The sequence below is a fragment of the Manis pentadactyla genome, chromosome 9 (assembly GCF_030020395.1).
Source record: "Manis pentadactyla isolate mManPen7 chromosome 9, mManPen7.hap1, whole genome shotgun sequence".
Lineage (NCBI taxonomy): Eukaryota > Metazoa > Chordata > Mammalia > Pholidota > Manidae > Manis > Manis pentadactyla.
In genome coordinates this window covers 16,851,215-16,878,426 of record NC_080027.1, presented here as the reverse complement: position 1 = coordinate 16,878,426, position 27,212 = coordinate 16,851,215, and the positions used below count along the sequence as shown (strand labels likewise).

The following is a 27,212-nucleotide window of genomic DNA, read 5'->3' as shown; positions in this document are numbered from 1 at the left end:
CTCAAATATTGACTTAATTACCTGTAATTAATCTTTGATTTCTATTAATGGATGAATCCTTGGATTTAAGTCCTAAAACACTTTAAGGCATCAATGGAAAATGGTTTGTCTGTATCAGAGACTGTGTAAAAATGCCTGGGAATTGGCTGATCCACTTATGCAGAAATACAATAGGCCCCCCAATACTGCAACATATAAAGTCCTTTTTATGGGTGGTTCCACTGGAGTTCTACCAACAGCCTTACTCTGCAAAGACAGCTGGCCCCAGCATTGTGGTTCAGTAACTAAACACTGACCCCAAACAAAAAAATCAGGTTTATACTGTTTGAACTCTGGTAGTCATCAGTATCATGCTCAGTCATCAGAACCAAAACAAACAAGAGATCGAGTTGTTAGGTCAGGAAGGTGAAAGGAGGCTATCACTCACATCGCTCCTCACCGGATTCCTGTTGCCAAAACTTTGTTGGCCAGCAGTGTGCGTACAGGAGCTGTTCCAAACAGTGTCCCCAATTCAAGGTTAAGATGTGTTCTAATGTAATTTAGTGATGTTTTATTTACAGGGGATTCACTAAAAACTTGAAACTCTTGAGGACCATAAGACTGCTCATATAAATTTGTACTTTTGAAAGTAAATTATCTTTGCTGGAGATCTATTTTCTTAAGAAAGTGGATAAAAAAAACCCTGACAGCTTAAGTCAGTGTGTTTTCTACCCACTTTCAAAAGCAAATGGTTTCATACTTCTATCCATTTGCTTTTATTTTAATAAAGGGAAGAAAACGACTGCTGGCTAGGTCTGGAAAATAGGTTAACCCTGTTCAAGGCAAACAGGGAGGTAGAACCGTGGGGATTTGACACACATGGGGCCTTTAGTTGGCCAGCTGTGTGGCCTGCTACGCTGTCCCAGAACATGCAGGGAAACAAAGATAAGAGCCAAGCACTCTCCTTCCTCGGAGGATTTCAGAGACCTTAGAGACCTATGAAAAGCCACATGTCAACTTGTTTTTATCAGTTCCTTTTGCTAAAAGGCAAGGTTATGTTCCTTGTCAAATTGTCCAACATCCCCCCTCCCAAGGCTGAGAGAAGATGGGTAGCTGGGCATAAATAAATACCTGTTGAATCAGTTAACCCATGTACTGTTTTGTTTCCTTTGCTTTTCCAAAAACATTAGTTTGTAACTAGTAAAGTATCACAGAAACTAGTTCCTAAAGTGTGTGTACATGTAAAAGGGAGTACAGATGTAAGTCCAACTTGAATGAGAGGCAGACATCTGCTTCAGCCCTGCAAGTGTCATCTTAACAGCCACAAATACCACAACTCCTAACATTCAACCAGGCTTGTTCCTTAATCATTTAAGGGATTAAGAGTGACCAATGAGAAGTAACTGCTGAGGTGATGCTCAAACTTTATTTAAATAAGAATATAACGCATACAAAGAGAAATCAACAGATAAACAATTGTTTAGAAATCATCTACTCATGTGCTGCTCCTTGGTTATAACATTAGAGCTGCTCAAGGATGTTGAAGGGTAGGCTGAGAGGACTAAACACATAGACCCCTTGTCTCTCAACAGCATGTGTACACACATTTCTCACCTTTTCACTACACCCTCTCAGGCAGGTAGAACTTGCCCCAGTATTTTCCCTTCTGGGTTAAGTCATAGGGGCTTAGTACTTTCCGTATCCCGAGCATGTTGGCGGTGGCTATGCGCTCAAAGGTCCAGGGGTTTTGGTTGTTACTTTCTCGTTCTTCCTGGTCTTTCCGCATCTTCTCTAGAGTCTCACGGCTCACGGCCTTTGCTGGGAAGGGCAACTTGTGGGCAACCTGGTCGAGGAAACCTTGTATCTCTTTGAATTCACAACGCCCACCCATTTCTACTATGAGACGGCCGGCCTTCACAGGAGTCACATAGTGATCAATGGCACCTTTGCCTCCCCCCATGCGCTGTCCCATACTCTTGCGGGTGATAGGCTTGAAAGGGGCTGGCACTCGCCATAAGGCAAACATTTTCTTGGGGTCCATAGAGCGGTTGATAGTCAGACGCATCATTTCAAAATGTCCCCAATGGAGGTAACCGCCACCCAATGCCTTAAAGTGAACATAATTAGGAACACATGAGGACTTGGATTTATGTGTCTTTTTAAAAAATAGTAATTGGCTTAGATGGTGTACATGAAAATAAAGAAGTGTTCTAATAGGTACTAGCAAGGGAAAGCCTAGAGTACAGTAATAAATGAGAATCAATGGATAGCCAGGGAAGTCCTCCTCAAATGCTAAAGCCAGACTGGTTAAGAACTAGCCAGGGAAAAACAGACAAGGGTTCCAGGCAGAAGAAGGGCATGTGTGAAGGCCTTGACAAAGGGCTTGGTGACTGAGCAGAAGCCACTGTGGCTGGAATAGAGTGAGCAAGGGAATGGATTTGAGGTTCTGAGAGGATAGCAGGGGCTGATCGTGCCGGCTGTGGGAAGAGGACTTTAAAACATTGCTCTGGCTGCCTGGTACCCTTTCTACAAATCTTAGTCCATACCGGCTTTTAACATCAAGCCTTCACAGAGGCTACTTGAGTAAGGAAACTTCTGTTCTACATCCTAAGTCATGGATAGGTTTATTTTTACCAGAGGCTTGGGATCTCATGGTCTGATTATGGGGTAATATAGGTAGCCTCTCCTCTTTCTTCTACTTTGATGTTATTTTCACTCTATGTTAAAAAATAGTAACTCAAATGTTTACTGGGTACTGCCTGTCAGTTTAAACAGCAACTGGTGGCAGTCCTAATAAAACCTGGGAAGAAAAGACTAGAACTAAAGAGTATGAGATTTTGTTAATCCTTGGTTTCCATCCTGAAGCTGCTTGATGCTGAACTCACCAGGATTGCAAAACTGCCTTCTGTGAATTCGGTGGCTTCAGTGGAAGGTCCCCGTATATCACTCAGGTTTTTCCGTTCTCTTCTCACTTTTGGGACAAGTGGTACCCTTTCTACAAATCTAAGCTTGGGCTTCTCAGGAATGGAAACATCTAAAAGGAGCAGAGACAACCAAGAACAAGTAAAACTGCACATCTCAAAGGAGTCATTTTCTTCCTAGAAAGATGTATAATTATTAGGTGAAAATGTACAAGTTACCACTGAACAATAATTCCAAAAGTATATTAGCTTTTTCTCATGGACATTTTTGTTGGCTATAGCAATAGTTAATGCAGTATCTGAACCTCTGAAGATAGCAGAGTTTTAAGTCGCAAACCCAAATGCATTATCAAACGCTTACTCTGTGCCTAACACCATAAAAGAGATAGGGAAGAGAGAGAACTGTCATAGAATAACACAATCTTAACTTTTTTTTGAATGTTATACTAAGTGTTAGACATTGAACTGAAAGCTTTTAGTGCATTATCTCATTTAGTCTTTAAAACAACTTTAGAGCTTTGGTAATTTTTTTAGGACTTCCTTTAAAAAAATTTTGAACTTATAGAAGTTTAACACATATACATCAAAGGGCCAAATAAAAAATGTGCAGATCAGTGAATTATTACAAGGTGAACATATAAACACACCTATGTAACTATTGCCCAAATCAAGAAACAACATTAGGCAGGTAGTATTTTTAATCTTCATTTTATAGAAGAGGAACTTGAGGCCTAGAGACATTTTATAATTTGGTCTAAGTCATTCAGTGAAAACAGCAAAACCAGACAGTATGCTGCTGTTGTTGTTTTTTTAATAAATACCATGTCTTTCTGGGTGGGAGTAGTGGAAGGAATAATATATTGTACATGAAAAATCTAAGTTCTGCTCTGCCACATTCTGGCCAGCAAAATTACAACCTAGGAGTCCACTGATCAGTACTCTTTCCTTTACATGGGCTTTTCATGCTGCGATCTGCACATTTCCTACAATTTACAACACCTGCTGGGTGAGGGTGGGTGGGCTGAAAGGTAGGCTAGACATGCTCTATCTTTATCATGTCTGATATTTTGACAATTTGGGGGAAAACTAACTTGTAAATCATTTAAAATACTTACAGTAAAAGAAGCAAGGCTCCATGATGGGGCCAAATATAAAAAGACTTAAAGGAATTATCAAATTATTAATGGCTATTCAGGGTTACAGAAACTGCTCCTCCTCCCCTTTTTATATATAGCTAGAGACGCTTAGTAATGCTTTCTCTCTGCTATAAGTCCCTATGTACTTCCCAAGGATGTGGCATTGAACAATTTTGTGAGTAAGCTTAAGGCCCCTTTCATTTTTTGAAGATTCCCAATATGTTTAAAAAAAAAGGTAAATTAGATTTACAGATTTGTGGCTTACCTTGAATACTTAGCAAATTAATGCTTTTCACATAATACTGCTAACACTATTACAGTATATGAGGTACATCTTATTTATATGCTTAGCATACAGTATGTCCTCAGTACATGCTTAGTGAGTAAACGGGAATAGGAAGCACAAGAACATTCCTACGTCTTCACCTACCCTCCTTTGGGTTCCATCAGAGAAGACACAAACGTGCACACGACAAGCTCTCACCTTCAAAAGTCGGCACCGGGAGCAGCGTCTTCAGGCCAGCACTGGCAGGCGGGGCTGCCCACGAATCTACAAAGACGAATCAAATTAAACGACGAAGGCAGACGGCCTGGTACCACCCGGGCCAAAGACATCCTGACGGAAGAGGGGAGAGGGGTGGGGCGCGCGCTCCACTAACTGGCCTCAGAGGCTCGGGGCCCCGTAGGCCAGCGGAGGTGTGGGGGCGCCGACCCCCATCCGGCTGTGGCCCTTTCGCAGGAATCCCCAAGGCGGGGGTGGTGGCGCAACCCTCACCCGGCCTCCTTTGAGTCTGCGAGTATAGCGTGGAGGCCGGGAGGGGAGGGCAGGGGAAGTCTTCTGGAGGGCCCCAGGGATCGCTGACCTGGCAGCTGCCCTCGCAGGAGCGGCGCACCGGCGCGGGCCAGCAGCCGCCACATGGTCCCTCAGGTTCGGCCGCAACGCGCTCCTGGAGGCCCCCACCCGAGGGCAGAGTGCGGGACTCAGGAGCCACGCTGGGGTTGGTTTAGGACGGCGCTCAACCGAGCCGGAAGTTGCGTTGGCGCCGGTCCCTTCGCAGAGTCCCGACGGAAGTGGGAGAAACCGGAGCCTTGGAGCTTGGGGTCCGGCGCTGGTGTCAGCTAGTCGCGCGCGGGCGCCGCTTTAGTTCCCTGGGGTTCTCCATCCAGTCAGAGGTCTTTCTCTTGGTGAGGGTGGCAGGGAAGGGAGTTTTCTCCGCGGAGTAGCCTGCTGAGAAAGCGGATTTACGTAGCATGCTGGTTCCTTACGATTCATCTACATCACGCCACTTCTCTAGGAGGCCCCGTCAGGGGCATTAGGAAAACTTAACACTGATTTATCATTGCTTTAACACTTCCTGGGCGCTTGAAGTATGTCAGGCATTGAGTACCTCACTATTGCATTTAATTCTCCCAACAAATCCATGAGATAAGAAAGTAATTTCATCCATTTTGCCAACTGCATTCCGGGGATCAACGGATTTAACTTTCCAGGGTCACCCACTGTACAATCAGAATTTGAGCACAATCTGTATGACTCCAGAGACCCCAGTGACTGGACAATATCAAAGCTTGGTATCAAGGTAAAGTGAAATACATAGTTATTCTGAAAGAATGGTGGGCAAATTATTTCTAAGGGCCTGAAGCTCTGTACTATTTAGAATGAGACAGGATCTTTTTCTAGGCTTCTTGGACAAAAAATGGGATTAGCAAATTGAAACTGATGTCTTTTGTACTCAAGTCATGTTAAATCTATATGGTTTTCCCCAAGGATTAATTTCATAAATTGCAACAAATAAAACCTGTAATGCTTTCAAGGCTACTGGGAGAACTTAGGCACTTCTTGATTATCTGCACACTGAATCTGTCTCAAAAGAGTTAATGGACATTTTTATAGCAGACAAATCCAAAACTCTGGAGACTGAGAGATCTCTGAAATAAAAGGGTTTATTAAACCATTACAGATGCTATCCAGAAAAAGGACTGAGTCCTGGGCAGGAAATTTGTTTCATCAGCAACTAGGCTGGTTAATGAAATAACTTGTCTGCCAGACTCAAGAAAACAGGAACGGTTTTAAGGGATCCAAGGAAAGGAAATTGTTTAAATTTACATTGACTGTATATGAACAAGGCAGGTGAATGCCGGGTGGGGAGAGTCCTGGGATAGGTGGTTAGTCCACAGAGAAGGCTTTTGCTCAGGGACTGTTCACCTGGTAGAGGGATGCAGTGGTTCTGGGGGCCTTCTGGATTCGTGTTGAAACAACTTCATCCTGGAACATGGAGTCTCTGATTAGCTTTGGCCCTTGGCTGTTAACTGATAACCTTCATTTGTCTTTCTGCTCCATTCCCCAGCCCTTCTGTTACTTAATTTTATGACATCTCATAATTTTCCCTCATCAAAGCCAATCATTTCTGTCCCAAGAGCAGTTCTAAAAGGGTCAACCTCCCCTCCCTCCTGGCCTCTAACCAAGCCAGGGTCAGATTCTGGGCAGCTCTTCTGTGCTCTCTTCGCCCCTCCACCGAAAGTGGGAGATCCAAATGTGCTCAGGCATTTAAAAATCTCAAGCTGAATATTGTGTAATATTGTTTTGGATGGGAAATAAATGGGCAGTAGAGTCACTCTTTGATCAGTCTCTACATGTTTTGGTGCCCTAAAACCTCCACCTCACTGTTTATTTTAAAAGAGCTAAAAAGTAAACTTGACTTCTACATTTAAATAGTAACTATGAAAATACCTATTTTGCTTTGCAGGAGTTGAGTTAGGTACAGTGGAAGATGAAGAATGGTGATCCTGTTCTTTAGAAATTTGTACTTAGGCAGGGAAGATATGGTGAGCATACAAATAACTAATGTTGAGATAGCAGAAAAGAAGTATAAATAAACGGTTGTGAACAACTGAAGCAGGGACCCGAGATCTTCCCTGGTCACTGAAAATGATTTTCCCTTCTTCAGTCTCTCACAGCCCTTTATTTACACTTCTCTTCTGGTAGTTCAGTGGCATTTATTTGCAGGACTTCATTTATTCAACAAGGACTTTATTTATTCAACAAGTGTGTATTGAGCATTTACCTTACTGCCATGCTCGTGTGTATGTGTTATGTTTGTGCACTATTTCATTTTAATAATAGGATGGGGTTTTTGCTTATTAGATTCTAACCATAATATCATAATGTAATAAGTCACCATGTAACTCGCTCGCCCTAGAAAGCCCACAGAACCTTCTCAAGGGGCTAGTTGATACTAGCTTTTCCATCAGTTTAGCTTCCACATTGTGAAGAGCATTTCTAAAAGACAACAGCACCAGAGGCTTTTCCACAACAAAAAACAACATACTGTAATGCAATGTTAATAATTAAAATATTAGGATGATTTGCTATTTACAAAGGGCTCTCATATATACATAGATTATTTTGTTAGAATCCTTTTTGTAGATGTTAATGTTGGAAATGAGGCATAAAAAAAGGACTTCATTTATTTAACAAGTATGTATTGAGTATTTACCTTACTGCCATGAGCAAAATAAATATATCTACACATATTCCAGAACTTTTAAGTTAAATCAGATTCAGTCCCAACTTGGGGAGTTACTAAAGTTTTATAGGAGAACTATTTCAAGCATTTCGCATTGAGTAAATTAACAGGCACAAAGAATGCATCAACTCCTGAACTGTTTGACCAAGAAGAGGGACAATGCCAACTATTGTGCTTGTTTTTGTCTTGGCATTCACAGACTACATCCATGGTGTTCCTACAAATGGTTGCACCATAACGAATGATACCCTATTATTGCCTAGTCAAGTTATTGATAAATCTGCCATTGTAGACCATGCTGCAATGAACATGTTTATACATACACTTTTCGTACTGTTTTGATATTTCTCTTAGGCCAATTCCAAAAAGAGAAATTACTGAATCAAAGGGGATGTTCACTTCAGAAATGTAATTTCTTCATAAATGTTTTGCTTCATACAGTGGTGCAAAATTGGTTTTCACTAGCAGTGTATCAGAGTGCCTACTTACCCATACCTCTGCTAAGCTTTCCTGCACACCCTTTTTTTAGAACTTGCCTGTATGAAGGTGAAAAACCACATCCAGTGTTTTGTTTATAACAGATTGTTAAAACAGGATTGTTTCCAACTCAGCTTTGCCTGGGGCCCCAAAGTATGTGACTATCTCCACTTTCCGAAGTGAGGTGCTGGGACTCCTAGGCAGGATTTAGGAAGGAGGTAGTAGCAACTGGCTTTGCTATCCTTAGCTCGCCAGTCTCCTCCAGCATATCAAAAGCACTGGAAAAATGAAGAAAGGAAGTGGAGACTGGAGATTACAGTAAAGATTTCCTTGTATAGAGTTCTAGTGTACTGTAAGTTTCACTGTCCCTCCCAGTGGCTGCGGATGGGGATGCTCTGTCATGCTTAATGAGAGCGATTTCAAGGCCATTCACAGAGCTTGAGGTGGGTCCTGTGCAGCTTGAAAAGGGTTGGTGTTGGACACAGGCTTGGGAGGAATCTGTGGAGGCTGATCAAAGCTGCCTGTGGCATCAGAGCGGAGAGCTGAAGTTGGGAAGAAGCCATGTTTCCATTGGTGGCAGGTCAAAGGTGTATATATCATGTTGACCAGATGTGGACCCCATACAGTGTGCCAGTTTAGGGCTTTCTTATACTCTTTCCAATAGGACCCCATTGAGGGGCAAAGAGAGAGAAGCTGGGAGAGGTGTAATGATGGGTGTCTGGGGCCTGAGGGAAGAATCCTATACAACCAGCCAGCCTTTCAGCAGAGATGAATTTGCCTGTTTCAAGGGGACTACAGATGAGATAATCTCAGCAGTTAGGATAGGCCGTGTGTGTGTGTGTGTGTGTGTGTGTGTGTGTGTGTGTGAATGCGTGTGCACATGCTCTTTTGTTCTCTGAAGAATCCATAAAGCACACATGAGAGAAAGGTTGTACTTTAAATTATACCCAGACTTCAGTCACCTACTGCTGGGTGCTGTATGGGTTTTCTGGGGGCTGCTGTAACTAAGTGCCCCTAACTGAGGGGCTTAAACAGCAGAAGTTCATTGCCTTCCAGTTCTGGAGGCCAGAAGTCTGAAGTGAAGTTGTCAGCAGGTAGGTTCCTTCTGAGGGATGTGAGGGAAGATTTTGTCTCAGCCTCTGGCCTTGATGACCTGTGTTTCTCCACATCGCCTTCCCTCTGTGAGTGTCTCTGTGCGTGTGCATATTTCTCCTTCTGATAAGGACACCAGTCATATTGGATTAGGCCCCACCCTAATTACCTTATTTTATTTTGCTTCTGAGGTGATGGACATGTTTATTAACTAAATGGAATCCTTTCACAATATATGCATATATCAAATTACCACAATGTACTTTAAATATTTTACCATTTTATATGGTAGTTATATCTTAGTAAAGCTTAAATAAAAGAAAAAATACATCCATGAAAAATGGAAGGCTGGTTGTGTCTAGCACCACAACCCTTAGGAACATCGAAAAGGAGTCAACATCCCATTTCCCAAAAGCCACCTTGGCTGACAGGATGTGGCCAAGCTTTGTGCGTCACTCATTTCTTAATTACTTCATTTTAACTGGACTACCTCTGCAAAGACCCTTCTCCAAATAAGGTCACATTTGACGTTCGGGGGTTAGGACTCCAATTCAACCCATAACAAGTGCTGTGCCAGTCAGCCTTCCCGGAGGGGTCAGAAATAGAGGTGGAAGATCAGGGGCAGAAATAGAGACAGCCCCCCAACCCCCCAACTATTTTGTTTTCAGTATTTGGAGCAGGACTGAGCTGGGGGGTCATGGGGCAGCTTTACCTTTAAATGGAATTCAGAGTTTTGACTCTGTAACCCAGTATTGGACAGCTTAGTTACAGGAAGGAGGATGTTTTCTGTGACTAGAAGAGGCAATTCAACTTTAAATTTTTTTTGATTTTGAGAAATAAGAAAATGCAAGACACCAACCTTACAGAGCTGGATTGGATAAGGAGTCACCAGGAAACTAAAGGTGATTTCTAATAGCATTTCCTTGAGTCCTACTTAATGTAACTTATGTACTGGTTGTAGGTTGTTTTGCCTTTTATTTTTTTTAATGACCAGTGATGTTGAACTTTTTGTCATATCTTTGGCTTCATATGTTTTTCTGCATATATTTGCTTGCTTATGTACTTTGAGTATTTTCCAACCATACTGCTTATTTTTTTCTTAATGATTCAAAACTGCTTGTTATATATTCAGTATATTAACTCCTGTTCATTTTTTATGTTCCAGTGACTTTTTTTCAGGTTTTAATATACCCTTTAATTTTTTTTGAGGTATGACCCTGTTTAATTTTTATGCAGGGAAATCACCAGTAATTTTTCTAAGAGTTTTTGATTCAGATCATATCCTTATGAGGGCTAGAAGTAGTGGTATAACGTAATTCTTTTTCCAAGTTGGAAACCCTTATTTAATATGTGACTTTATAAGGTACTAAATTCCCACATAATTTTTTGGTTCCTTTGACATCTTATTCCATTCCCCTGTTCTCCGTGATCTGAAACAAGCTCCACAGTCCTTCAATTATTGTCACTTTATTACATATGGAACTCTACTTTTCAAGAAACATGGCTATGTTTTACATGTTTGGTCTTCAAGACAAAATTTAGAACTATTTGGTTCCATTCTTTCTCTCTTTCCATTTTTATTATTTTTATTTTTTTCTTTAGTCTCAGAGACATTTACACTTGTGAGCAAGATTTCTTGCTTTCCAGGAATTATGGGAAGGGGCTAGAGGGGTCTGTTTGGTTCCACTTCCTGATCACTGTGTTACCTTCAATCGTGTACTTGTTGTAGCTCATTCATCTATCTAGTTAAAAGAAAGTACAACTGTATACAATTTTTAAAGGGTGGGGAAAAGTATTTGGTAGTTTGTAATCTTACCTCCTCTCCCCCCTACATCTTCATAAAAATAATTATGCATAATTGGCCACTCCCCTAAAGAAAATTTAGCCTTTACCAGCCATGGCCAGTAGAGGTCACAAAAGTGCTTATGGTCACTGAAACTAAACCAAATGCATCGCAGTGATGAGCTCACACAGACGATATATTAAGGTGCTTCCTCAAGGTGGCCCTGCAACTCCTCATAGCCGGTCCAAGGTCAGCCTCACTCCCCTGCACCCACCTCTGCCCATACAGATGAACACGTGCAGTTAATTACTAGGCAGGTGGCTAAAAACAAGGCTTTCATACATGAAATCGTGATTTCCCCCATCTTAACTGTCTTCCATGCCTTTCTTGTTCCTCTGACTTCTATCAGATTAGAAGTTAGGGGTGGGACTCTTGCACGCACGCGCACACACACACACACACACACACACACACACACACACACACACACACACACACACACACACACACACACACACACCCTGCATTCGCTTTTCTTTCATTGCCCAATTCGTGGTTAAACAAGAAAAAGTCATCTTTGTTTAAAATAATTTTCCCCATATTTTGCAGTTGCTTAGCTATTATGTATTGAATGGAGAAAACTTAGGAAACAGAGAAGCAAACAAAACCAGCCACCCAGAGGAAAGCACTGTAGTCCTCTGGCCTGGATGACATTATAATATAGTCTGCTTCTTTCCCTAGGCTATGTGTCATGAGTGTCTTTTTGTATCAGCAAGTGCTTATATTCAACATGAATTTTAATGACTTTAAGTAGGGTGAATTTTAATGACTTTTAAGTATCCTGTCATAGGGATCCACCAGGGTTTACCTATCCATTGCTCTGTTGTTGAACATATAGATTGTTTCCATTTTTTTCATATTATAAACATTTAGATATATTATAAGAGAACATGTGTTCACCACTCCCTGAAGATTCCTTCCATTGCAGTAACAATCCATGCCTTATGTGGGGTACAGTGACTTACCTACAGGTAGGTTTTGGGTGAGGACCTGGGCCTGTGTGGTTCTCACCTCTCTCTCCTGGAAGCCAGACTGTTACCAGAGAGCAGTTCTTGCTCTGGGAGGCCGGAAGGGGAGACCTGTGACAGGGCAGTGAGGTCTGTCTGCTTCTGGGGTCAGTACTAGGCAAATCGCCGAGGCTGCCTATCTAAGATCCCTGCTCTAATTGTTCCAGTGGACATTTCAATTCTTGTACATCTGTATCTTCTTATGATTTTCACCTTTGTATAACTTTCAGAATTGGGATTTTTGGGGGTCAAAACTGAGTGTACTTTAGATCCTCTGATACTTTCATGTCCTTCTCTAGAAAGTTTGTATGTGTTGACTCCTACCAGCAGAGATTAGAGTTCTGATTGTCTTTGAAAGCTTAAAAATTTCTTTAAAAGATCTATAATACCCTATATATACACACTCTATATATAAAAAAGAAAATTTTAATACACACACACATATATACATGTATACATATAAGGTGTGGTTATAGATCTATATATTTAACATACAAGATATATATTATACATATGTGGTAGGGTTATAGATATATATTTACATTTAATATATAAAGCACTAATATTAATCTTTATATTATATATTAAGTGCAAGTTATATCAACATATTTATACATATAAATTTACATTTTAAACTTGATTTTACCCAGAAAAAATATTGGAAATGGAAGGGGAGAGTTATAACATAATATCATTTATTTGGTTCTGAACTCTTTGGGAGTCTCATATGAAATACTCTTGGCCATTTCATGTGTGTATGTATCTTTACACTAAGTGATCTGTAAAGGAGTACTTGGCATAAGAAACAGAAATAGGAGTTTTTAAAATGTATCATTTTATTTGTGGTAATGAAGGAGTGTGTTGGTTAATCAAGAAAGATCAGAACGATCTGCAAAGATATCAGCTGGGCTCCCCTCCTCCCCCCGCCCTAGGTTTCAGTGATGACTGGCAGTCATTGCCTTGAGAAGTTAGACTTTTTTTTTGATGAGTCATAGATGTTGAGACTCCAGGAAAGTTTTCATCACTTATTCAGTATAGTGGTTTCCGAGCTTTTCCTAGGAATATGGTAGCACTATAGATACCCACTTTTCTGCATAGCTTTGAAATGAAGTGAAAAAAATTCCTGCCATCATTTGGAGATGTTCAGTAGGGCCTGAACCCACCTCCTTAGTACTGTGTGAAATTGGCTGTGATGTGCTCGTGGTTGAAGGGTTTGTAGTCTGCAACTCCTGGAAACAAGTAGAGAATAAATAACACGAGGTGGCCATGGGTGTGTAAAACATCCCCACCTCCCAAAGGACTAGCCCATTTCTAGAGGAGGAAAATCATCCTAGAGTGAACTGGGCAGCATGGCTGGTATGGAAGGAGCACAGGTTTGAGAGTTAGGGAGACCTCTCCAGGCTCTAGGTTGCCATGTGGAGCATGTCTTTGGGCAAGCCCCTTAAATTGTGCGGCCTCCTTTCCCTCATATATATTTTGTGCTAAAAATATTTACTTTGGAAAATTATTTTCAGGTTAGAAATAATGACTGGCAGGTGCCTACTACAGAACCTGACACATAATAAGTGTGCAGTCAACAGTGGTTATTATTAAAATAGCTTATTTAAGCCAATCTTAGAGCATTCAAAGCAGGAGCTCTTCTCCACTTTTGAAGATTCTGTGAGAAATAAAGAAGGGCAGTGGATTGAGAAGAATCTTGTCTTTCAGGGCAGGAAAGATAGTGACAATATTGATGATTAGCTTTCAAGCAGCCAGGCAACAGAAAGGACGATTCCATGCCCAAATATTTTCGGATCTCAGAGTCCTTTCCATTTGCCGTCCTTTCCCCCAGAGGGGAAAATTGACAGATAAGAGAATAGGCCTGATTTAAGTTCCTGAGGCAGTTCTCTAGATGCAGGTGGTAGGAGAACTCATAATAATAATGATTAGCATTTTTGAACATTTAAAATGAATAAGTACAAAATGAGACATTGTACTTACTCATTTTGAAAACATTATTTCTAATCCTCACAATAACCCATCTCAAAATGTTTATTGCTATTTCCATTTTATAGCTGTGGACACTGTGGCTCAGAGAAGTTTCATTACTTGCCTAATGCAGTTAGTAAATAAGAGAAAGGGCTTCTAAGCAAGACTTGCGTTACTCCAAGATCTTTATGATATGCTTTGCTGCAATTCCATAAATTCTGACTAGCTAGGTTTTGTTATATACAGGATAGGCTCTAAGAAAAACATCTCTCCTATTGTAATCTTGGATAATGAAGCATCTTTACAAAGTCACAGTCATGGCTGTATAAAACCATACACTAGTGCCTTTTAAGTTGAAGGATATTTTAGTGTTTCTGCAACATTTTAAAGAATGTTAAGGTTTTGCTGAAGTCTGAGTTTTCTTCTTCCTGCTTTCCCTTCACAAACATGTATGAATAAACATTCTTCTCTCTGGAGATTTTCTAGTAAACAACTAGAGCAAAAAGAAGGTGAAGAATGAATTTTGAGTGAAGCTATGGAGTGTAGAGTTTGGAAACCTGTACTTGACTCTTGACTCTGTGACATGCTAGATGCATGACTTGTACAAGTCCCATTAATGTCCCTGACTTAGTTTCTTTCTCTGTAAAAAGAGAGTCACCAATACCTACGAGTTGATGTATGAAATAAGCTAACATCACCCTACAAAAAGCTGTTATTCCTGTCCCTCATATTTGTTCCCACTGGCTATGAATTCAGTGTGCTTTTGTTTTACACACACACATTTAATTTTTAAGTCCCAAACTGCCATCTTCTTAGATCACATACTATTTTTTTCTGTCTCTTTCTGTTTTTTTTTGGTCTCTTTCACATTATCTCCTTTCTCCTGCTTCAGCTCTTACTGCTTTATGTAGGTCTATCTGCTTTTCTTGTTCACTAGATATATCCCCACTGGCTCCTAGTAGTCGGAATTCTTGATTTGAAAAAGCTATTTTAGATAGCCACCCATCATCTTACCTATCATCTATCTATCTACCTACCTACCGACCTAATTAATCACTGTATATATATTTATATGTACATGTATGTATAATCACTCAAAATACAGCTATTGTATATACACATACATTCTCACAATTATTTGTTGAATAACTGAATTAATAAATGAAATAAGGAAATGCAAGAATGTAACCTTCAAACTGTTGAGGAAATGCCCAGATTCCTTTTTTTTTCTTACCTTCATTCAGAGGTGTTTTGCCACTAAGGAACTGCCAGTATGTCTTATGATTAACATTTTCAGCAATATTGTTGATAGAAGAGACGACAGGGCCCCAAGATGTCATTGTGGTTTCAAATCTGTAAGAATAGAGTCCTATATGGTTAACATCTCACTTTAAGTCAGACAATAATGGGTAAGATGGAGGGGCAGAGATACTGTAGATGTTTTAGAGATCTGATAAAATCATGCTTAAAAAGAGAAAATGCAATGACTAATGAATGTGGAATTACTTCACTTGGAATTAAATGGAATTGAAATGAATGGAATTTAAAAAAACTCAAAAAATATTTAAAAAATGTAAATGCCCAATAGTGGGTGAATAATGATGTGCATGATAGAATGAATGTCCCAAATTGAATATTTTACAGTTAGGAAAATTGTATTTTTCAATAACTTTAAGTGATATGGGGACATGCTTGTGCAATAATGTTAAATTTATATAAACCTTATATGAAATATCTGTCTATCCCATGTATATGATGGATCATAACTGTTATATAATATGTGTAGAAAAAATACCTACCAAATTATGAAAAATATCAACATTGATTTTATTGTGGATGGACTTAAATGGCTTTTCTTCTTTTTGGCTTTCCTCCCTAAGAATGTCTACTATGTGCATTCATGACATTTAGAGCCAGAAAAAGAAAGAATCAGGCAAAATTAAAGCTAAGCTCAGAGAAAACATAAAGTATACTCAGGGTGGTTTGAAAATTAAGTATATGAGTTAATTTTTTAATTAAAAATTATTTTCAATTTTAAAATTGAATCATGATTTTTTCCTGACCTGTGTACAGAAGTTCGGGAAGTTCAGGAGACGGGCTGAGGGCAGTACTCATGTACTTAACCTGACCTGTGGGTAGATCCCGCTTATCACTCAATTGTTAATTTCTTGGCCTTTGTCAGTCTTTCTCCTTGACACCTCCCTGCAGAATTTGGATCGTGTCATCCTTCCTTTGAAAATACCTCTTCTTTTTTGCCCCATGACCTGGCATTTCCTCCCTACTCCTCCTAAAGCTTAGTCTCTCCATATTTCTCTACTGCTTCCTCTTTTTGCAAACTATAAACACTTCCCAGTATTTAATTTTCTCCTCTTACACTTATTTCTCTATTCTGTCCTTTCCCAACAGGGCAGTGGAAAGAACATGAGCTTCAAAGTCAGTCAAATAGGCTTTAGATCTCAGCTCTGTTAGTTACATGTTATGTGGTCTTAGGAATATTTCTTAACCTCTTTGGGCCTAAGTGGTTCTATCCATAAAATGGAGTGAGTAGATCTGTCTCAGGGTTTTACTGGGAACATTGTCTCCACCACTTTGTGCACAGTTCCTGAACTTTGATCATCACATCTATCAGATGCCTGTCCAATCTGTTTCGCCTGTCCTGACCTTTTTCTTGAGGGCAACCTCTATCCCCGCAAAGCCTTCTAATGTTTCTGTTTCTAACACCCACAATGAACCATGTCTAAGGAATCAAGTCTTTTTCTCTGAAAGACATTTTTTCTTCCTGACACTCCTTTTTAGTAGTTTTGAAGCTTCTTCTCTTGACTCCCGTATCGGTACTCACAGCGCCCAGCGGAGTTCCTTTGTATGGGTCCATTTCTCCTGGATGAAGTCCCCCTCACTTAACAGCTTCCTTACTGTAGTCAAGGCCAGCTTTTCTCCCGTCTCCCACTCTCAAACCCAGGTAACATTTTATACCAGGACTGCTCTTACTCACAAACTTGCAATGCTTCTCTGCAATATGAAGTCCAATCTCCTTAGCCTGGCATTTCAGACTTTACAATATCGCCTAGCTTATCCTTCCAGATATCACTCACTTAACTAAATCCTGTATTTTTTTTTCCAGTCAGGCAGTTCTACTCATTGACCTTGAATTCTTTGCCCATTCCTGTCTCTAAAACTTCATCATGTATTGGCTTGTATGATTTAATTTTTCATGAAAGCCTTGCCTCCTTATGAGATTGTAGGCTCCTCAAGGGGCTATTAAGTAAAGATCTATTAAATTATCAGAAGGAATAAAAGCAAAAAAATGAAAGGAGGAGAGGAGGAGAATGGGAAGTCAGGTCAGGCTTGGGGGCCACGGTGACTGTCACTTGTTGTGCTCACTTGAACATGGGACTTTTGCGCTGTGCTTCCTCTAGGACAGCAAGTAACACTGATCCGTTTTTCACACTGACTTCGATGGTCACATTGAAGAGCAGTTCCACCCCTCTGAGCTGGTTGTTTATGGTGTAGATGACAGTGATGCTGGAAGCTGAGGTGGGGACAGGACTGGGATGGCTGGGTGGAGTGGGTCGCACCTCTGTGAAGACAAAACGGCCAAATTTGATAAAGATTATGGAGTTTGTATTATAGATGCAAAGGCTCTGTTACTGGCAACTCGTCCCAGGAAACATTTTAAGAAATGGCAATGATTTTGTGTCCTTTGTGGATTGTTCTGAAGGTCTGGTATGATCTGTGAAGCTCTCATTCTAGAGAATTGATTGTAGCTGCAGAACTTACAGTTTTACAATGAACATTTATTTTGTTAAACTTTGTAACCTGAAGAGAGGATTGTGAGCCCTAAGCCATGTATTTTACATGAAACTCACTGTTCAGCTATGGTGTTTTATGAACCCTAAGAGTCTGGAGCAAAAGCAATACATTTTAGGCCATTTAAAAAATATCTGGGTCACTAGTGTAGAATCTTAAGAAGGCTGCCATGGCCACTTTTTTAAAGATGGGAAGTCACTGGGCAGCAGCCTAAGGAGGGAGGTGAATGTGACTGTGTTTGGTCTTACTAGGATAGGTTTGCTTGATGGTGGTTTCTGTAGATTCTTCACCAAGATAGACAAGGAGATTATTAATCTCTGCTTGTTTTAGGAAGTCTATGTAACATAAGATGAACAATATATTCTGTTAATTCTGATTATAAAGAAGAGTTGGAGGAATCTACACCAAAGACTAGTTATCTCTGGAGTGATAACATTTTTATGCAGGACTCCCACTTTCTCCATGCATATTTCTGTAATGTCTGAATTTTTTTAAGTATCTCTGTTTTATATCTGGATGAAAAAGATATTTCAAATAAAAAGGTAACATGGCAGGTTTCCACCCCTTTGGTGTGCTGTGAGCACCAAGGCTTCATATTTAGATCTCCAAGTCTTGGCTGAAATATCAATTCTGTTCTTCTGCTAGACCCAAGACATGGCCAATGGTTAGTCACACTTTCTTTGCTTTTGTACTGTGTGTGGCCTCTGTTTTATTTCATTCTTCCAAATATTGTAGTTTTTGTCTACATATCTATCTCCAAACTTTGTAAAGAGAAAATATAATAAGATACTACATAATGTTGGTAATTTGTCAAATGAATGAATGAAGTTATATGTTATATGATTGTTGGGCCATGGACCTTCCCTCCCCACCAACATCCCACAGAAGGTTTTACCTTAGAGGTGCACAATAAATGTGCACCGAATGAAGTAGACATGGGGGCTGAATTCTGAGGGCAAGATGGCATGACCATGTGTTCGCACACAACTTTTGGGGATTGCAAGTCAGATGTGTCTCTGCCTACATGGGGGTAATAAGAGTGAAAAGCCTGTATGCTACTTAAAATTGATCCACATATCATTATTGGATAATGTGACACTTTATGACATAAGGAGAGGCAGATGTTAAGAGTTCTTACCAGGGCTGCAAAACACATGGGGCACATCTAGGTATGTTTTGCCTTTCAGGGATGGGAGGATCTGTGCAATGGACATGGGGTTGTGGAATTTCCCCTGCTCAATCTCCGAAAGTATTGTATCCACAGTCTTCCTGCAATTCCACTGTTTGTTAAGTTGCATAGGTGTCACGGAAAGAGCCTGGCACAGGAAGAAAGAAAGAGAATTATTAGGCATAGCTGAAAGTTGACCTTTCTCAGAGCCATCCTCAGAGTCCTTCTCTGATACAGAGACACTGGGAGAGAAGAGCTTTTTTTTTCCTGCTGAGTTTATCAGCTGGGACCATGTGGGTGAGCACTGATCTGTTAGTGACTCTCTTAGCCACTCTGAAGAAGCCAAGCAAGGAGAGAATGAGGAAAACCAGGGCTGAGATGAAGAAAGAGTGGTCCCTGAAGTCATTTGCATCCTTGACTCTGGTTAATCCTAAACCACCAAATCTAGCCCTGAACTCCCAGTTTATGTGAAATAGTAAATACCCATGTTTTCTTATTCAAAAATGATTTGGGTTTCTGTTATTTGCAAAATGATTGCTGATTAATACATCAAGCAATTCAACTATAAAACTACTTTGCTGAGTTTTATATCTCAGAACTAAAATAGAAAGTGTAATTCCTCCCTGATTCATAGGGGAGGTTTCATTTCAGGTTCAGATGGGATGATATACAAAAGCATTTTTTAATGTGCACTGTGTGAGCTATCATTACCACCTCCCTCCCTATAGGGTTGTGCTGACCGCTGCTATCAGAACATGTTAATGGTCTGGGACTGCTGTGGCTGATTCGTCTGAAACTTAGCATGGGAAATAGAAGAGAGAGGGAGTCAGAAACGGCTCTGGGAGCCAGAGGCAGTTGTATGAGCAACCAGTTTTGATGGGCATGACCATTACTATTAACTTTGGCAACTATGAACCCTGGCTCATGCCAGAGGCCACTTTACAAGGCAGTTTAGTTTAAAGGGCATCAGGTAGGTACTTCTCAGCAGTTCCTACCTTGTCTCATCCACTTGCCATATTCACCTCCCAAATCCCACTAAGTAAGATGTGTCCACTTGGGATAAAACATCATCAAGACCAACACTGGGGAAAAGTAATGCATGAAGCTGTGTGAAGCCATTAATAATGGTGTGAAAAAGCTTATCAGATCTCTTTCTAAGTTAAATTCCTATCCGAGGACCCTTGAAAGCATTGGAATTCTGACGGGAGAAAGAGGAGATATTTTGGAACAGAGGAAGTGTCTCATGAGTGTCCTTGGGAAGCCATGTGGGTGGCCCAGGCCACGTGAAGGACACCAACGTCCGGGAAGATCGTGAGTGAGGGAGCTTGATATCAACAGTCTTCTGCTGAGAGGGGCTGTGGACAATGATTGAGCACACATTGTGCCCATGATTTTTTCTATCTTTGCAACCTTGTTACTACGGGGGAAATGAAATTCAGAGAAATTCAGCATTTGCCCATGATGGTTGCAGATCTAGGACTCAAATTCAAGTTGTTACAGCTCCAGCGTGCTTTACTTTTCTACCCCCCCCACACACTTTACATTGGAAAAAGATTATGTATACATTTGGTGATTTCAGAATTCAGCTAACTGGGTAAATTCCAGATACAGACCACAGGGAGAGGTTATGTATCTTAACTGACAAGAAATCCATGTGGCCTACAATGTCTGGTATGAATGAGGTCTGCCTTTTCATAGGAAAAGCTTTAGCTCCCAGGTACATCTTATCAGAGTGTACCCTGCAGGTGATAAAATCCCAAACAGAATTCACAAGCCAAATTAGTCAAAGCAAACAATTCTCTGTTAGCACTAAGGTGAAGAAAGGTTATTTTAAGTGAGATAAATAAAATCTGTCTTATACCCAGACTGCCTTTGTTCCCCCACAAAGCTTTCTAGACCTGAGCCCTGGGATTTGTCTTTTATGATTCAGCCATGGTAACAAACAGTGTTTTGTTCCCCTGGAAAATTCCGGTAACTGTGACACAAAATAGAAACTCTGTTCTCATTAGGTGCTTCTATACATGGTACATTGGAGTGGGGATGTTGTATCTACTCTTTATATTTAATGTGAACTAATTTCTAGTCTGTTTATGCCCTTCACTGATTTCTAATGTGTGGAATATCAATACCAGTCTCCACTACCGCACCAGGAAATTTCTTTCTAACACTAGTCCAGAGCTATGTTAGAGTTAGGGCTGTCATTATAACTTCATGATTCTGTTTCCTTTGAAGGTCATGACGTAGTATTTTGTATTAATCTCAAGGGCATTTCGAGACTTTGGAGCACAGACTTCTTAGTTTGGACTAGAGGATATGGCCACAAATGACCCTTTAGTTTATGATTGTAGTTGGTTATCTTTTCCCACTATCACTGATTTATATTCCATGCGAGGATTCTGCTCTAATTAATCCTAATCAATGGGGGGGGAGGTGTTTGTATTTGGAGCTGCATCAAGCAGAATCTTATAGAACCCAAGCCTGGGAATCTATACTAGGAAAGCACAGGACTGAGTATGGGCTTGACTACCAGACACACCTGGCTCTGCCATTTATTAGGGCTCTTTGTATGGTTGAAGCGAGATTGAGACTGTAAAAGAATTAGATAAAGATTAGATATCCAGCCAGTTTTAGATTTTTCATTAATCATTAGAGTAGAAGTCTGCCCTTTTGGGATTAAGGTAAAGGGCTGAGAAAAGAACACTTGACTGGCAAGATGGTTCCAGAAAATTCAGTATTTTTTTTGAGGACCTACTTTAATAGCTTTATTTTTTATACATGAAACTTACATTTGTCTATAATTTATGAACACCCTGATCATTATTATAAATAAAGCAATATGTTTCTTGGGTTCATTTGCTTTTTTGTTTTCCCAGGAAGGGAAATTCATGAAGATATGTTCTCTCACCTTACCTTTGAGGTAGCGAGGAATTAGCACATTTGTGCATTACACCAGCAGAGAAACTGAGGCACAGTCACCACGCAGACTCTACTTTGAGTCACCCGTGTTGGCCTTTTCCAGAGGTGTTAGAGGAAGCCCGGTCTCATGATCCTGCCATCCAGTCTTACTGGCAGGGACTCAGTGAAGAACACCAGTGATGGGCTTACCTGCATGGCGAGGCCAGTGCTGTAGATGTTTCCAACGATGCCGTTGTCTTCGATCCTCATGCTGATCTGCTCCACAGTTTTATTTAGGACCTCAACAAACAGGGCTTTGTAACCTTCCTCTGAACCTATAGGGATCTTGTTGTACATGCAGGTCAGAGCCAAGGTCACCATTGCTCCTGTGTCTGTGAATCACAAAAAGGATAAGACGACCACCCCACCACACAATGTGAACAACTAACATATATTGTGCACTTAATGCAGTCCAGCTACATTATCTCCTTTACTCTTCAGGACAACCTGTGAAATAGGACCTACAGGTACCTCTGCTTCAGGGATGAGGAAATGGGGCTCAGAGAGGTTAAGTAACTGCCCAAGACCACACAGCTAATAAGTAGCGGTGCCAGGACCCGAACCTAGAATTTGTATGACTCCACAGCTCATGCTTTTTATTGATATAGACTGGCAATACATTCAAATATACATTCAAGTATGACAAGTCTCGATGTTTATCTTTGGAAATGGCACCAGTTCTTGAAGGCCCAGCTATCACTATCTCTCAGTGAAGCCTTCTCTGGTCATCCCAGCACAGGATTTGAGGTTTCTTTTCCAAGCTCCTTTAGCATTGGTTCCTTGTGCCTGTTTTGCAGTCTCGGCCGTCTCTGCTGTGTTTTGTTTTTTCTGTGCTCTGTGAGCCCTTGGATGGTGGAAAATTTGCATCTACCAGAGGACCCAGCACAGGGACGTTTTCATTATTTGCATAGGAAAAGGCTTCAGGTTGGAATGTGTAAGCTCTGGCGTGACAAGGCTAGAACAAATTAAAAGACTTGCCACATGACACCTTTTCTTTCCTTGTTCCTGCCCTCCCTGCCCTCATCTCCACCTGAAAGTTGCATAATCTCTCTAAGGGTGATGATATTGTTGAAACCAGTATTGACAAAAAAGTCAAATTTCCTGAACTGGCAGATACGCTCCAGTGAGGTCCCAGGTGGGAAACAGAGGCCAGTCTGTTCTCGACCCATAGGGAGGGGACTAGAATAAATACCTACCTGCTTGTTGGTATGAAAGAGCCTGCAACAAATGAGGTTAATGCCTGAGTTAAGGCTGTTGCTTGGCGAGTGCCAGAGGTGGAAAGGTGACCGGAATGAGGGCATGACAGTGGCTTCCAGTGGCATTGTATAGAGAAGGGATTGTTATGTGCAGAAGGGCCAGCAGAGGAAGGACATGGTATTGTAGAGGAAAAGGTTCCATTCACAAGCAGCCATCTGCTTGCCAAATGAAGAAATAAGATGGTTTCAGCATTTCCCTGAAGGGGAGCATTGTGGATTTAGGGTTCAGAGAGTAGCTCTTTAATAGGAAGAGAATATTTGGATGTTGTAAGGAGAAGCACTGAGAAGAACAGAGTGTGGACACATCGGTAGTGATAAAAAAGAGTCCAGGGCAGGGCTGAGTCTAGACATTGATTTAATAATTTGCCTGGGAACCTCTCCTGACTTGGGTGACATGTTTATTGTTCCCAACGGAGATTCTGGAATGGCTGGACATTTCAAATATTGTCCTGATTTCTGTTTTACTATCCCCTTTCCATTTATTCTTTAATTCACATGTCCAAACAAATATTTGTTAAGTAGCTCCCACCTAAAGACATATCATGTAAAGTCCTCTCTCCCACTTGTCCTTCCAGCTCCACCATTCAGTGCCCTTGCTGTTCCCAGCTCAGGGCAGTGTTTGAAAGTGGTGGCCTACTCACCCACATTGAAGGGAGAGAAGTTGTTCCATAGGATCTTGGCAAGGCGGGCTGCTATTGGTAAGGTCTTCTCAGGGTTCTTCTGGCACAGCGCCAAGATTGCCAGACTGGGCCCATAGAAGGTTGAAGCCTGGGCATTGGAGCCTTAGGAAGGGATAGAGAGCCTTGATGAGGTGAACATTCACCATGAGGACATTTGTGAAAAAGGAAAAGCAAACCTTTTAAATAGAAGTTTCAAGAAAACCTGTGCAAAAAGACAGCATATTGGCAAAAGATAACTTTACTGTTTCTCAGAACAAGAATGTCATCTGGCACAAGAATAGAACAAAAGGGATGATGCTATCTTCGGGTGATGACATAAGTTTGTGTCCCCAGGATAGTGGCCAATTCATTTGAATTGCGAATGAATATCTCACTTCAGAGGGAAGCTGAGTGCAGGTACATTGTGTCTCTTCCCCAACTTGCCACTCTCCCACCCTTTCCTTTCTAGGTTTGAAGTTCTCAGGGAGGACCATTTGCCTCACTGTCCCCTCCCTGCTGTTGAAGTCTTACCTGAAGGGGTCCAGCTTTCCATCTGTCTCTGTAGAGTCGATACTTTATTCCCAGGGTCTCGACAGGAGGAGGTGAGGGCCATAATGGTGAGGGCGAGCTGACCAATGGTCAGGTCTTCAGAGAAGAGAATAAAATAGATAAACAAAGGTATCTCAGGGGAAAGAGCACCAGGGGCCAGGGCTGAGCTCTCTGCTTCTTATCCAGATCATTCTGATTTTTAAATAATGTGATGAGATAGTTTTTTATCTGTCTTTCTTAAGGAGAGAAGGATGGAAAATTACTTATGGAATGTTTAATCTAGTGGCCTCTTTGTAACTTGATGATGCCATCAAGAATCCCAAATCCCTAGTATCTTTCAGAAAAGCAGCAAGAACACCCATACAAATTCATAAATGAAAAGTTATAGTTACAAAATAATTTTTTAATTTTATTATCTAACCTGAGCCTCAAGGTGACTCCTGTGAGGTAGGCAGGACAGAGATTGGACTATTATCATCGTGATATTACTATTAGTGTATTGTTATCAGAATTGTCTGCATTTTGCAAATGAGGAAGTGAGGTTGATGGGATCAGGTCACAGAGTTGGTAGGTGGCAGAGGCCGACCGGAAGCTCACTCCTTTTACATCTGGTCCAGAGTTATTTTTCCTTTACCTTCCTCCTCTCTGAATGCCCTGACTTCACACATTACTTTCCAGGTATGTAAGGAAAGGTGCTTGGGTGATTCAGGGACAATCCCAGGCAGCAGTTGGGCAGGGGGACACGGCATCTGGGGGTGGGGGTCTAGGGGGCACATGGAGGGCTCTGCTTTCTCACCATCTGTGTCACTGGCCATAAGCCTGTAAGTGAGGAGCTTCTGGGCCTCCAAGTTGTAGGCTCCAGCCAGGTTCATGGCAATCAAGATGCTGGGATTTGGGTGGGCTGAGCTGGTCACAGAGTTCTCCATGAGGACTTGTATGCCATTAACCAAGGGCTGCTGTGCCAAGGGAACAACTGAGAAGAGAAAAGCCATTTACTAACCCCCCAACCCTCACTCCCTCTTCTCAGGAACTTCTCCTGCGTTTTTTAGGAGAGGACATGGTTAGCATCGGTATCCTCAGAGACACCCCCTGTAGGGATGATAATTAAAGAGAAATGGAGAAAACATTGAGATTTTTCTTTGGAGGCTAATTAGTCCCTGCATCTCAAATGACCGTTATCTTTAAGCCAGTGATTTCTCACTTAATAACTTCAAGCAATATGGCTCAAGGACATTTCATATTATTTCTAGCACATTCCTAGAAATCAGCGATTTCCTTGCATCCATTTCTTTTTCTCAGTCTGACATGAAAAATATGAAAGATTTGGGATGTGACTTATCTTCAGTGAATACCCAACATTTTTACCTGTACCTGGTCAGAACAGCTGAGTGTCTCTCTTTTGCACTGTCAACCAGCATTCTTACAACCATATTTCAACCTCGCAATATTAAATGCACAGATTTGCCTCTCTAAGAACTTACGCTGTTGTAACTCTGGGGGAAAGATATGTTCCCAGCCTGGGGCAAATAACCTTTGAAACCAAAGTCAGTCAAAGGGAGAAATAAAATGGGAGGAATCCATTTGTTGCTTACAAGCAGTCATCCACTTCTGCTTGCCTGTGTCTCTTGTGACCTGGCTGCATAAAGGGACCCCACCAAACCTCTCCGGTCCAGATATATGCTCCCTCCCCAAACCCTTGTAATTACCTATTGATATGAAGATAGACTACTTTTCTCCACTCTTTGGAGATGCACTAAGGTCAGGTGAGAGATTCTGGACATATTGCAATTTTACCAACAGCTGTTAAGTCAGGAAAGGTGAACCACACACTCACACCCTGCCTCACCCCTTTGGGAGCTCCTGTAGTGTGGCTGTTCTCAACCACTTTTTCATCAGCAAACCTCAGTGTCTGAGGATTCTGCCTATCCCCGGGATAACTGCTTCTCTGACCCCCTTGGAAAAAACAGTACTCACAGCATGAGCTTTGGGTCTGCATGCTGGTCCCAGCTAGAGCCCAGAGAAGGTTCAGCAAGTGGAGGTTACACCAGGCCATCCCACTCTCTCCTGTTCTGTCTGCACCTCTTGTCCACAAATCCCCATTTTCTGGCAGAGAGTTTCTCTTTTTTCTCTTATATATGCTTCTCTTTGTAAAGCAGTTTATCCCCCCCACCCCCCACACTGCAGCTGCTCCTAACCCCTGTGCTGACCTTTGTCTCCCTGATAGAACTCATATCCATTTGCTTATCTCCCTTTACCTACTACAGACTCTTCATGGTGTCTGAAGGTGACTTCTAGGCAGTACAGTCAGATGAGACACCTGGGCTGGGTGTGCAATGAGGAAAGTGATGACCAAGTGCCATTTGTCAAAATTCTGGGGTGTCATATCAGGAACTTGACTAATGTGCGTGTGCATATAGATGAGACCTCTTCACAGACCTTCTCCATCCAGTCAGACAACCTGCTGGCTGTTTATCAGCAACCACTCCATTGAGGTCTGGGCGGTTCCTAAGGCACCACCTCACTTTATGGTTCGAGGCATTTGCTTCACAGTGCACCCTTGTATTCTCTCCGGTGAGCATCTGCCAGGTGAAGTCTGGCTTTATGTGATGACTAATTCAGTTGATATGACCTGGGTTCTAGCATTGGCTCTTAAAAGCTGTTTGACTTTAGGCAAGCAGTGGACTGCAGTTTCCCCAGAACCTTTTTTTGAAGTCTCTTTCCTTATCCAGGGACAAAAGCCGTTTCAAATGCTAGGGCTTTCAGATGTTATCTCTTAAAGGAAGTGATTAGAAAATGTGGGATCAATAAACTATATTAAGTATATATTTTTCAGAAGTGTAGCTATATTATAAAGCAAACTATACTTTT

At 41.3% G+C, this 27,212-nt stretch overlaps 3 protein-coding genes across 4 annotated transcripts in view; 1 reads left to right on the top strand and 2 right to left on the bottom strand.

Moving 5' to 3' along the window:
• Positions 1–1,383: 1,383 nt before the first annotated feature.
• On the bottom strand, positions 1,384–5,077 carry MRPL16 (mitochondrial ribosomal protein L16). Of its 2 annotated transcripts, none has more exons than XM_036910633.2 (4): positions 4,900–5,077; positions 4,521–4,586; positions 2,865–3,013; positions 1,384–2,086 (listed from the first exon to the last, which is right to left on the bottom strand). In XM_036910633.2, the coding sequence occupies exons 1-4, from the start codon at positions 4,952–4,954 to the stop codon at positions 1,601–1,603; spliced, it is 756 nt and encodes a 251-aa protein (XP_036766528.2). In that variant the 5' UTR covers positions 4,955–5,077; the 3' UTR covers positions 1,384–1,600. The 2 variants fall into 2 exon arrangements, with proteins under 2 accessions (XP_036766528.2, XP_036766536.2); XM_036910641.2 differs by having other exon boundaries at positions 2,865–3,077; positions 4,900–4,978.
• Positions 5,078–5,119: 42 nt separating this feature from the next.
• LOC118925142 (oocyte-secreted protein 3-like) overlaps positions 5,120–27,212 on the top strand; it is a 73,322-nt gene continuing 51,229 nt past the window's right edge. Inside the window, exon 1 of the mRNA XM_057507042.1 lies at positions 5,120–5,616. The gene's annotated coding sequence lies outside the window, so the exon portion shown is untranslated. The remainder of the gene's footprint in view (positions 5,617–27,212) is intronic.
• On the bottom strand, positions 12,701–26,494 carry CBLIF (cobalamin binding intrinsic factor). Its single transcript, XM_036910548.2, has 9 exons — positions 26,319–26,494; positions 25,141–25,317; positions 24,327–24,440; positions 23,778–23,918; positions 22,031–22,212; positions 18,896–19,073; positions 17,332–17,527; positions 15,185–15,303; positions 12,701–13,211 (listed from the first exon to the last, which is right to left on the bottom strand). Exons 1-9 carry the CDS (start codon positions 26,395–26,397, stop codon positions 13,150–13,152), a joined length of 1,248 nt encoding a protein of 415 aa, XP_036766443.2. The 5' UTR covers positions 26,398–26,494; the 3' UTR covers positions 12,701–13,149.